Source organism: Phoenix dactylifera, chromosome 8 (genome assembly GCF_009389715.1).
Source record: "Phoenix dactylifera cultivar Barhee BC4 chromosome 8, palm_55x_up_171113_PBpolish2nd_filt_p, whole genome shotgun sequence".
Taxonomy (NCBI): domain Eukaryota; kingdom Viridiplantae; phylum Streptophyta; class Magnoliopsida; order Arecales; family Arecaceae; genus Phoenix; species Phoenix dactylifera.
Window position 1 is genome coordinate 30,343,897 of NC_052399.1, and position 13,286 is coordinate 30,357,182.

At 36.2% G+C, this 13,286-nt stretch overlaps 1 protein-coding gene across 1 annotated transcript; it reads left to right on the top strand.

Annotated features, from left to right (window-relative positions):
- The first annotated feature begins 1,380 nt into the window (after positions 1–1,380).
- LOC103707183 (binding partner of ACD11 1) lies at positions 1,381–10,026 on the top strand. Its single transcript, XM_008791586.4, has 8 exons — positions 1,381–1,495; positions 1,630–1,733; positions 1,920–1,995; positions 3,771–3,839; positions 3,935–3,997; positions 4,113–4,450; positions 5,291–5,414; positions 9,658–10,026. Exons 1-8 carry the CDS (start codon positions 1,490–1,492, stop codon positions 9,676–9,678), a joined length of 801 nt encoding a protein of 266 aa, XP_008789808.1. The 5' UTR covers positions 1,381–1,489; the 3' UTR covers positions 9,679–10,026.
- Positions 10,027–13,286: the final 3,260 nt, after the last annotated feature.

A 13,286-nucleotide genomic window follows, 5' to 3' on the forward strand; every position in this document is an offset into this window, starting at 1 on the left:
ATTTTTGAGAAAAATTCATTTTCATGCAAATTAGAAATCTGAAAACTTTTTGGGTCAAGTCAGGCATACACGCTAGTCAGCACACCTCAGATTTGAGAATCTATTTCATCAAAAGTTTGGTGCGGAACTCACACCACAAAAACTTACTCGCGGGACACAGAAACATGTGTACAAAAGGGTCAAGAACCGCATCAAGGCAACCACCAACGTTAATTAATTATTTCTTGGCTAGAAGGGATTGCTGGAGATCCGCACCAACAGCAAGGCATTGTATAGCTTGTTTCTTTTTTTTTTGTTTTTTCTATAAAAAAGAAAATTGTTTGATCGAACGAGATGATGGGACAAGGAGGAGGAGAAGTAGAGAAATTTTAATTCAATATTGATGACATCTACCAACTGTACATCATTTTTTTCAATTTTTTGGAGGAGATATTTTATACATATATTAACTTTGTATTTTGTCTTGCTTTACAGCAATACAAGTAAAACAAAATGCTGCAGCTCATCATGCCCTGCCACCTAAGTTTTAAAAGTTCTTATTATCATACCAACCCCTGTAGCAGCCTTGGTGCCTGGTGGTATCATATTTTGTTATCTATGTAAATAACTAATTAACAGCTGTAGTTAACAGCTTTTATTGTTATATGTAACAAGAATACAGAACCTGATTTATGTTTTTCAATTCAATTATACTCGTAAGCTACAAAAGCTAATCATTTATCAGGTAAAGAATGCGATATGAACAAAAAGATACCATTAGTTTTTACAATTCTTTGTTATTTTCTTTTACAATAGTTAGTATCGTATATCCAAAAAAACATACATCTGAGCAAATAATAGACATTATTTTTCCGATCATAATGAGATGTAATGGTTTTCAAAATTGGAAGGTGGCTCCACCAAAGTGAGAGTGGGTGTGGGATTGTGTGCGTCAAAATGGTGCCGCTACTGTTACTAAAAAATACAAAAATATTTACAAAGCCGCCGCAGGTTTCCATGTCATGTACTGACGTAGGATGGAATGTGAGTACTCTTCACGCTCAGGTAATTGACTTCACCGAACAGCTCAGATTAAATCAAGTGGGACCCATCGGAGTTATCTGATCATTACCGTTGAAATTAAATCTGAGGGACCATATTTTTCCATCTCTTTTTGCATACGAAAGGCATGGACATTGCCGGTGGGACAAGCTTACAGGTCAGCTAAGTCGCCATCGCGAAGCAAAGGATCCGATTGCTCATTTATATAACCACCCTAGAATTTGTCATAAATTACATTGATACCCCTTAAGGATGTTTCTCATCCAAAAGGGCAGGGGTGTTTCCGATATATAATCAAACATTGAGGGCCTCTTAGTTCGCTGTTCCTTCCCCCTTCCTCTTCATATAGCGCTTCACGGAGTGGAAGAGAGAGACTGTTAGGCGGAGATCGAAACGAACCCTAATAAAAGACTTTTTTCGCTTTTCTTTGAGTTTCTTTGAAAGAGGGATGCAGGTGAGAAGCAGCGAACAATCCCTGAAATTTTGTGATTTTTTTTATAGATTTTCGTTTGATCTGTGCCTCTCTTTGATACATTTTTTGAGGAATTTTTCGTTCTTGCTATGGATTTTTGGTGATATTTTGCGCAGACGAGGACGGTTCAGGTCGGGAATATCTCAGATCTGGCCGGGGAGAGGGAGATTCGGGAGTTCTTCTCCTTTTCCGGCGACATCGATCACGTCGAGATCTGGTGGTCAGATTCTTTAGCTCTTTTTTCTTTCTTTCTTTTATTTTTTCTCCTCTGTTTTGGAAAATTTTTTGTTGGGTGTCTGGATGCAAGTGGGGATTGGGCTAGTTTTTGTGTTTGATTATGGTTAAGGTTTAGATGCCTTGTCATGAATTAGGATTCTTCTAACGTTGTGGGTTTTAATTGGAGCAGTGATGCTGGGAGTCGGAGGATTGCGTTCGTTACGTTCAAAGATCCGAAGGCGCTCGAGATCGCATTGCTGCTATCGGTAATTTCACTCTTTTTATTGATTTACTTGTTCCCATTAATGTCTAATCTTGTTATATTATTTATTTATTTATTTTTTTGAATAAACGGAAGGAAAGCTCATGAAGATTCTTTTTGGTGGTATGGCACATTAATGAGGAGTAAAAGTTCGATATTCTGACAACTTGTTGTGAACCATATGATTGCATCCCTTTTGTAATCTGTAAACTTTTAACTGCATTTTTTGATACATTTGTGTTGCATTTTCGTATGCGACTGCTGTCTTGTATTTAGTTTTTGTTCTGCTGTTGCTATGGTTGTCATCATGGAGTTATGTTTGTTGTTGGTTATGTATTGCATCTGAAGTGTTTGATGGGCCTGGAGGAAATGCCTGGTGTTATTGAGAGTGTTTTCTCAAAATAAAATAATTGGCTTAACATTTTCCTCAAAAATTTTGAGTGTTCTCATGAAGCTAACAATAGACCTTCAGAAAACGAGTCGGTGATAGTGTTATCAGTATATGTAGGAAAATGCCTTGCAGATGTGGGCTTTCTACATTTGTTTAAATATATAAAAAATGTATTTGTGCAGAATTGGAGGCATCGAATGTATGAGTCCATGCTACTATGAGTTTATCTGCTGTCTTTTTGAATTCAGCATCATTATTTTGTAGATTGCAAGCTATATATTTTAACTTCGAGAAAAGAAACGGAAAGTGTAATGACGGTATGAAGAGTACATGAGGTCTATGATGTGCTGCCTGATAAATGGTCATGAAAGCTTGGTAATGATTGAGTAGATTTTTGGCAAAATATTATCTTTAGAAAAAATTGCATAGATTGTAGGGAGTGGGAATGTTTGGTGCTCATTTCCTTCTTGGTATCTCAATTTGGGGGCATGCTATGGAAAGCAAAGAGGGCTCTGACATGGGAATCTGTTTCCTTATGAGAAGGAAGATCAAAGAACATTTGTTAGAGAAGATATATGGTGAGGGAATACACCTTCTGGGAAATGATAGTTAGAAGAAGCTTATCATGTTACCTGTTTTATAGTCTTCCTGAATGTGGAGGAAATCCAAGGTGATTTGTACTGATATAGGTGGCACTGTATTGACATGAGGTGTCTCTCATCCCTTTGAGATAACTAAGAACTGCAGGGCAATAGGCTGTGAGCACCATTTCTCTGTATTTAATTTTTTCTGGCTCTTGAACTATGAGACTACCTCTATGCAGATGACTTCATGGTTTCTAAACCCCACTAATTGTTTTATTTGATTATATCAGCAGGTGTTAAACAAGTGGAATAGAAATTACTATTTAATCAAATTTCATTGTCCACTATGAGGCTACCTCTATACAGATGACTTCATGGTTTCTGAACCCCACTAATTGTTTTATTTGATTATGTCAGCAGGTGTTAAACAAGTGGAATAGAAATCACTATTTAATTGAATTTCATTATCCGCTATGAGGCTGCCTCTACACAGATGACTTCATAGTTTCTGAACCCCACTAACTGTTCTATTTGATTATGTCAGCGGGTGTTAAACAAGTGGAATAGAAATCACTATTTAATTGAATTGCATTATCCAGCATGATTTTTTATAGTTTCTTTGGATTGTGTGTTATAATCAAAGTGTTGATTAGTGATACTTTATCAGTTTTCTTGCACGCTAGTATATTCAATTGACTAAAGATATTTCCTAATTGATGGTTGGAACTGCCTTCAGAATAATGTCATTTAAGGGCTTGATTGTTTTCTTCAAAGTGATATTTACATTCTCATTGTCTTTTGCAGGGAGCTACGATAGTAGATCAGATTGTGAGTGTAAGTCCTGCTGAAAATTATGTCCCTAGAGTCGAGGAGGTATAATAAATACCTACTTTTATGATATTCAATTTTCCGGCTAAATTACTTTAGTTGTTTGACTGGTTATATGATCTTTATTGGAATTCATGCAGCAAGTTATGGTTAATGAGATGACAAGTGCAGCTTCTGTTGGAAATGGTGCAGCAACTGTTGAGGTGTCTGTAAACTCCAGTATAATTTTTACTCAAACCCTGCAACGTTGTATAGGTTACTTTCTGTACTCATGATCTTTTGGTTGGAGGAAAATAATGACCTTTCTCTTCTATGCAGACTAATAGTAGTCCTACTGGTGGACGGATCTATGTCGGTAAAGCTCATGATGTTGTGACAAATATGCTAGCAAAGGGTTCAGCAATCAGACAAGATGCTTTGACTAAAGCTAAAGCATTTGATGAGAAGCATCGGTTGACGGCCAGTGCATCAGCAAAGGTGATTTCCTTTGATAGGCGGGTTGGCCTTTCAGAGAAAATAACAGTTGGATTCTCAGTTGTGAATGAGAAAGTGAAATCTGTGGATCAAAAGCTGCATGTGTCTGATAAAACAATGGCCGCCTTAACTGTAGCAGAGCAAAAGTTGAATGATACTGGCACAGCTGTCAAAACTAGCAGGTACTTTATTATTCCCTCATAAAGAAACATTTGAACCATGTCGCGGAATAATTTAAAATAAAGTGCTGAAAGAAGGGGAATGGCCAGTCTGCTAACTCAGGTATTTTTCTATGAGGAGAACAGACTGAAAATTAGCATGGTGTTCAAGGCTGTCTTATGTGCAGTTAACGAGAGTCCTTGGCAAACAGATCCTGTTAGGTCTGTCCAGAGTGGAAATGCCTGCAAGAAATGCTCAGGGAACCCAAATAAGTGCAAAAGGCTGCTAGAAAAACTTATCGTGCATCTTAAAATTACTAAGAAACCACTTTCTGGTTGGTTTCTTTTGTGGTTTGCTGTGGTTCCCATACATTTTCCACAAGTTTCACTCATGTTTTAAGCAATCATTTTCTTTGCTTATCTGTGAATTATTTCTGGTACCTATTTCCTGCATCCTGTTTATGTCTTGTTTCCCCCGGTTAATTTACCAGCAATCTTGATTTGAGGCTTTTTATGGTGAATCTTCCAATGGTCAGGTAGAAATGGTTATTAATCTGTGTTGATTTGTTTGCCAATTGAGTAAGCTTGATTTTGTTGAATTGTTTGCTTCATATTGCAAGCAATTTTTCATCTGGAAAGTGATTTATCTGCCTGATATTATTAATATTTTGTTGTGGGCTTCACTAAAATTATCTTGGTGGACTATGACAATTTTCTTTTGGTCTGAATTGCTATACCATATTCTCGTATCTGTTGTTTTCTAGCTCCTCTTGTTGCACTTTTATCCATAAATGCACAATGAACAAAACTCCTCAGCGTGGATCGCACGGTCAATTGCTGATCTGGTGTGATTTGGATGTATAGGTATGTAACTGCTGGAACAGCTTGGTTAAATGGTGCTTTCGGCAAGGTGGCAAAGGCTGGCCATGTTGCGAGTACAAAAACAAGAGAGAAGTTCCAGCTGGCAGTCTCAAATTTAACTGCAAAGGTGAGATAATAATTTATAGATGATAATGCTTGAGTTACACTTGCAGAACTTGCAGATGTTTTTTTGAGATTCAAAAACCTGAAGTCTTCAATATTGCATATTGACAGAAGATTGTTATCTTTTCCTTTTAAGACAAACCAGTATTAATTGTGAATAGCTCAAGTTACAAAGAATAGTAACTTGATGTTCTGTGAATTTGTCAAAGAGCAAGAACTGCCTCGCAGACAGATTACAGAAGCCTATAAATGATTGACTCTCACATAAAAAGCCAAACCATGCTACTTCATCATCATGAACTTCAGGTCAAGCCATCTAGTAGTTTTTGATGCTTTTGTCATTGTAGAATCAATAAGTCTTACTTTTTTAAATAGTCTTTTGAAGGAAAGGTGAAGCCCAATTGCAGTTACAAAACCTATATTCTAAAATACAAACTACAACTCTTTAACATATAAGAATATTTTTTTTCAAATGTATCTTAGAAATATATCAATACTTTGCAAATCCAATTCTAGCGGACTCTTGCATGATCTTAAGGGCATAGCCAACAAGTTGGCAATTCGCTTCTAGGTCTCATGGTAAGCACTTGTTTGAAGTTATTTTGACCATCAATTGACATTGATTAGTAGGTTGATGTCATGTCTAGAGTCAATGGTGCAGCATCCATGTACTCTGATGGACCATACCTCAAGCAATGAAGCAGATCCATATTTAGAATTAATTAGCTTGTTGATTAAGATAAGGTTTCTCCACAAGTGGTAGAAATTCATTTAACAAAGCTAATAACGAAATTTTCAAAATGATTTAAAGATGACCAAAAAGGGTCTACCAAAGTCTATAAGTGATTGAAAAAAACCATTCCATAGCTAATTACTGACATATAATTGTAGGTCCCCTTCTATTTCTATCTCCGAGTCTCTAGTTTAAGGGGCATACAAGGATGAGAGTTAGAAAAAGTTCTATATACCTTAATTGAATGTAGGTTTGGGTGTTGAATGTGCTCGACTTGATCTGACTTGTAATGTGAAAACTCCCAAAAGTATGGCTGAAAGTGGCTTGGATATAATCCTATTGTATCTGTTTCCAAATCCGATTTGGTTCAGATTCGGATAACAATTCTAGTATCTGATCAAATCCAGATCCGAATTTGGATGTTAGCTTATAAATTGTGCCAGATTGAGATCCGAATATCCGGTAAGAATTCTCTAAAATAAACCACAAGTCCTAGGATTTGAACCATTGACCTTTGATTCATATGTCTAAGTGCTTAATCACCAAGCTACAAATGCTTTCTACTTCATATCGATAGTTTATTTAACTTATTCGTATGAATTCATGTGATTAAATAACAATTTGATGTACAATATTTTATGTTTTGATCATTATTTTTATAAAAATAAACCTTTTCTCTTTGATAAAAAATAAAAGTAGGATTTGCTTTGTTTTATTCTATACAATATTACCTAATCATGAGAAAAATTCAAAAGACTTTGATTTCTCTTTCAACAATCATTATCATGGGAGATGCACATGTGAAGTCAAATTAATCAACAAATTGGTTAATATTTTAATATTGATTCAAATTATTTATTTAGTATGAAATTAATCCAAGTATTTATTCAATATGAAAATATTTATTATTCAATTAAATTAATTCAATTGTAAAGATATATACATATACTTATATTTATAGTAATATAATAAAAGATAAAAAATAAAATTGTAAATAAAATAAAAATTATAATAGAATAATATTAAATAAATATATTGGTTATTATATAATATATTATATAATAATATGATAGTTATAATAAAATATTTAAAATATCAATTTATTCAAAGCTTTACTGTTAAAAATATTTAAAATATTAATAACTTCTATGTGTTCCTACATTTATATATGACTTGTCTTACTAAATTTTGATAAATATATAATTCATGATTATTTTATTTATGATATAACTAAGAGTAATGATAGTATTTGATGTAAAAAAATATTAATATTTTTATATAACATTTTATTTTAAATAATTTTTGATTTTTAATATTTTAATACAAACTCGATCGAACTAATGACCTGAACGACCAAGTCAGTCTCGATGCAGGTATAATAAATATGCCTTAGATCGATAGTTAATTATGCGTCTCGTGCGATCTGCATAGTAAATTTTGTTCCCGTCCTTATGATTATATAATTAATGCTAATTTTGATCATTGAATTCCACTAAAATCCAATTTATATCTGAATAATATCCGACTTATATCCTTATATGGATAAAAAATTATAGATATAACCAATATCCGACATGTATCTATATCCTTTCAGAACAAATATGGATACTAATTTTGATATCCATTTAATATCCGTATCATAATCGTATTTGTAAAAAAAGATGGATACAAATATGAATATACCAGTATCCAATCCGTTTTTCAGCCATACCTAAAAGTATTTTGAGACACGACTGATTCTTATTTATGCAGCATTTTCTACTAATGATTTTTGAAGAACAAATTGATACTTATCTAACACTTATTGATCCATACATGGCTTTTGTCAGTGTTTTGGTATTTATGAGCAATGGCATTGGCTACTCTTGGGAAGTACCATGCTTCATAGATGTACAAATTCTCTTATTCTAGATTCATGCAGTGAAGACGTGGACACAAGATCATTTTCAATAGAACTGATAAGATCATGATATTTGCGATTCACAGATGAACAGATTCTCTTATTCTGAATTTATGAAGGGAAGAACATGGAAACAAGATCACTGTCGATAGAACGGATAAGATCATGATGTCTTTGAGTTCACGACATGGCTCAGAAATGGGGTCCCATGAATTCACAAGAGCTTGTCCTTTTCCCCTTTGATGGACAGTGAAGAGAAGCTTAAAAGGATATTTTCTTGATAGAAGTTTTCTCCTCATTGCGGCCCTTATACCTCCTTCCTTTAATAGACTTTCAGATCCCACTTCCACTCAAGTTATAAAGGGGAACACTTTTCAATCTGGGGTAATAAAAGAATATCTAATTTTAGGATCCCAATTCTATTGGATTTCAACACCGATCTGTTCACAATTAGTTACTGACTTATGGTGACCTCCTCCTGCAAAGGAAATAATGACCTGAAGAAAATCTGTGACTTGACTCCAAAACTTTCTGGCAGCACTGTTGTAATTTCGGAAAGCCGGCAAACTACGCTATTTATAATTGATCTTCTTAACAGTCACTATGTGGCCTGATTTTGCTGATGTAATTGCCTCTAAAACTCATTGTTGAATACATTTTACATCATAGATCTATCAAAAGTGCCTGAATGTCCTAGTGAGCAAGTGCATCTTTATAAAGGACTTGGTAACATGAATGCTTTGAGGTTATATTTGCTGGTTTTGCTGTTTATACCACAGGTATATTAAGCCATTGCCCATGCCACAAGCATATGATGAATATTTGTGGATTTATGAAATGGTTTGTCTGTATGCACAGCATTGCAGTTAATGCAATATGTTTTTTTTTTAATTTTATTATTGAATCATTAATTTTCTATTTTACAAACCAAAAGAAATTGGTAAAAGATTGTTTACTGCATTGTAACCTCTTAATTGTGTATCAAAAGTTCACCCATTTAAAATGGAGTCTCATTTTACTTGCTGGCCTTCACAGTTCAATTATGTCGAGCAGTCTTTTCCTGAAAAGGAAAGCATGTGTTCCAATTTGTGGCCGGCATGTTACAGCCTATAAATTCTACTTTCTTCCAAAATGCGGATTTATCTCCTTTTTCTTACTATCTTACAGTTAAATTGTTTTGTAATGTGTACATGTTTTTTTCATGCATTACTTCCATGCTAGATGTAACAATTAGCAATTATCCTGTGTTAATGGTATTCATTCAGGTTGGTTCTCCTTGGGTCCTGTAGTCTCTTCTTCTTGATCTGGAAAATGTCTTTAATAGATTTTATCTTTTCTTACCTGATCACTAATTGTGGTTTAAGTATGCATCTCCTTGTACCATTGTGTATTTTGATTCTAAACCAGACAGTTATCATCGATTGTTTGGATATGAGAACTGGCCAAGTGCTCTGTAGTGAAAAGTTGATACGGTGCATTGTTGTCAAAGACCAAATAGGACTATTAGATCTTTGCGCAGTTTATGCGATGTATTTCTAATAGCGTTTTCGTGTTAACTACCACTGTTCTCTCTCTCTCTCATATATTTATATATTTCTGTCTTTAACAACACAGGATCCAGCTGTTGCTGCATAAGCTAGATAATTTGGTGTGGCAGAAAACTGTCACTCCCGAAGGGAATTATTGAAGGATATTTTCAGCATGTCATTTGGCCTATAGCTCAGATCCCCGGTGCTGGTGGCTGCAAGATGAGTGCAGTTATCCCTCATTGTTGTTGATTGCCTTGCATAAATATGTATGTTTAGCTATGTAACTTTTTTTTCTTTTTCTTTTTTCTTTTCCTCTTATTAATTCCCCCCCCTGTATTGATTTGGGTTTTAGTGCCATATTTTGAGTAGATGAAACTGCGTGTATTGTGTTGTAATACTGGAATGCATTCTTTCTGGAAAATGATGATCCAAGAAACCTTGTGTCTTCTTTTTCTCCAAATCTCGTGTTATGTTGTTTACAGGATCTACTTAATGAATCGTGTGATCTAGCATCTTGTATGCCTACGAAAAGGTCGAAATTCATATTAAATATTTGTGTATTTGGTCCAATTTGCTCCTATGTGGCAATAAGATTCCATGCTATATTACGAGCAGCTATTATTGTTCTAATCCAGCTCAGGGAGTAATGATTTTGGCATGCTAATATAAGCACTAATATTTGGATTAGTATAGGAAAACTGAAACACCACTTGAAAATGTTGTAGTTATTATACTTTCTTCCTCTAGTAATTGAGATATCTACCACCAATTCCCAATTCTCTTCAGTGCCTGCTTTGGAAATATTCAAGAGTTTGTGAGGGTTGAAATGAGGGCCAACAATCCAGTCTTGCCGAGCTGACCTTGTGGGGTCGGAATACAGGCTAAATCCAGTCTTATTATTGTTGTGTCCTGAGGCATATGGCAGGGTCGGTAGAATCTTTCTGTGAAGGTGATGTCCATTTCGAATTCGACAAAGTGACAAGGGTGAAGTTCTGGGTTGATGCAGATGATGATGCTGCTACAGCAATATCTAAGTTGGATGATGCAACTGATGAGGACGACAACTTGAGTGGACTCAGAGATGCAACCTCTTAGAATGTCTTCTTCATGGATACAATTTCCATGAAGAATTCAAAGATGATTTTCTCAGGTAAATTAAAAAGAAAAAAAAAAGAAAAAAAAAAGGTAAGGACCAATGAATGAAAGGGGCAAAGGACCTATGCCCCAATTCATGCCGCAAGGAAAGGACCCTACGGATTGCTACAAGTAAGGCAGTCGAGGCCATTCTATCATCGTTTGCTCCACCAAAGACCAATATTTCGCGTTGGTATATGAGAAGGATGAGATCATAGAGCCTTCTGATGTTCCTCCTCAGCCCACTGATATTGAAAGAAGCAGAGTAAATGAAGGAACCGAGGTGTACGAAGAAGAAGATCTTGATGCTGATTTGAGAATTCAACAGCATCGTCTGATGATGTCCCTGCCACCGAGGTCCCTTACCTTTTCCCTGAAGTTCTCCCTATACTTGTTGAGAATGAGGACAAGGAGGAAACCAACGTGGAAGATAAAATTTTAGAGGTGAACTTATCTAAATTTGAACCTATTTTTACTGATTTTCCTGATGTAACTTTACAAGAATTGCCCAAGAAAGATAGTTTAGAAAATTCAGCAGAGATCAATTATGAATTCGGGACCATGTTTGCATCGATCGCCAAGGAAGAGGGTTCTGAAAACTCAGCAGCAGCAGGAACACAGCAAATTGAAAATTCTGCAGCAGTAAAAATCAAGCAATCCGAAGTTTCTGCAGTAGAAAATTCGGATCAGTAGATGGCCACTGAAGAACCCATTGATGCAGAAAATTGAGATCTGCTAGTGGCCAAAGAAGAGCCAATTTCAGCAACGATCCGTGAGGAAATCGGATTTGAAATTTCAGAGGAGGTCATCCCATGCCAAGTGTGTGCACCCATATCAGAGTGTGCAACGGTTTGGCATCGTAGTCAGCCCGCACTGAACTCACGTCTTAGTTCATTCGAGTCACGCATCCCGTCTAGCCGAGTCATGCATCCCGTGCCAAGCAACTGACGCCCATGCAGTAGACCAATTTTACTTAGGCTAGGAATCTTCAACTCAGCCCAAACTCGATGGAGTCGAGTTCTTCTCAGCATGGGAGAATTGATGCAGGAGCACGAGCCCAAGCTGAAAGCGTGTAAGATGATTAAGTTCCTTCCTTAAAAGGGACTCAAATTACATGAGGTTCAAGGAGTTCCAATTATATTGAGCCCAATTGATTCATGGGGCGCGTGTGGAGATCGAGTCTTCATCCTTTAGGCTAATCGAGCCAATCAAGAGCATGAGCCCTTCATGAGCCTAATTGAATCATGGGGCGAGCATGGAAATAGAGGCTAACCATGGAGTGCCAAATCACATTGAATTGAATCTATTTCCTTTTTGAGTCATGAGTCCAACATTAGGCGTCAAGTTATTTTGAGTCTTTGTATGTGAGGATTGGATCCTCTAGTTAGGGTTTGGTTTGATTTCTCACATTGGGTCCTAGATTGAGTCTTAAATTGAGTTGTAATTTTGATTTGAATTTTCTATTGAGTTCATGTAATTGGTTGCTAAGTGGCACCTAATTGAATCCTTGTATTGGAATGCCAAGTGGCATCATTCTAGGGTCCACGCCATAGGTTGAATGGGTCAAAGCCAAGTGGATTTCCACACGCCATGAGGAAGCAATCCTTGACTTGGTCAAAGGTTATCCAAGTGCCAAGTGTCTCCACATGTGGAAGGATTAGGATTGAGAATTTGCTTTCACTTAGTCTAAAGAAGATTAATCCACCATGTGGCACCCTTGACCTAGTCCAATCCGTATGAGATATCCCTTAATCCTCCACATGTGAAGTCCATGGCACGAGGAGTCTATTTGGGTTAAATCCTTGGTTGTTTAGGAGTGTCACGTAGCTTTAATTATTAGAGTTTGATCTGGTCTAAAAGAGTTCCATGTAAGCCCACGCCTCATCTATTTAAGGAGGTGAAACAATTGAATAAAGGGAAAAATCTTTTGGCTTGCAATTGCTTGAGTTTGAAAAGGCGAGAGGCTTCTATTTTTCCCCGTTGGTGAGACGCCAAGGGACCCTACTTCTTTCTAAGTGAGACGCCAAGAAACCTCTTGGGTTTTGAATATAAGTGAGACTCTTACATTCAACCCATAGTTATCATAGTTCCTAATTATTTCCATTACCATTGTTACTTGTCATTGCTGCCATACTCTCATCGTTGTATTCATCCGCCTCCATCAGAAAATTCAATAAGTTTCAGATCACAAACATAGGCCATAGACCCTTCATAACACGTCTCATATCACATAACCAAGTCATCTCATTAGGAAATTTCATTGGAAGAATTCTGCTGCAATTTCAACCGCACCATAGAATAGCCTTTGAACCGTAGATTTTTTTTTACACTCCCCAATCATTTGATTCCTTCGGTTCATAATCACCCATCATCATGCCATCAGATCTAGAGAGTTTCTAATTAATTTGTAACTCTTAATTCTCCCATAATCTCGTGCCATATAAGAGTCTTTTTCCAATGGGGATTCTGAAATTCTGCAGTACACAAATCCAGCAGCCATACGCCAACATTCATCACGCCATAGCCCTAAACCCTTCAAAACACAATCCTCCTAAGTTTCAAGTCTGAAACCTAGCCCTA

Bases quoted from the DNA above. Each gene is read 5' to 3' on its own strand.
- LOC103707183 (XM_008791586.4), top strand. The intron at 1,734-1,919 runs GTCAGATTCTTT...TAATTGGAGCAG, and splicing joins GATCACGTCGAGATCTGGTG to TGATGCTGGGAGTCGGAGGA. The intron at 3,840-3,934 runs GTATAATAAATA...GAATTCATGCAG, and splicing joins ATGTCCCTAGAGTCGAGGAG to CAAGTTATGGTTAATGAGAT.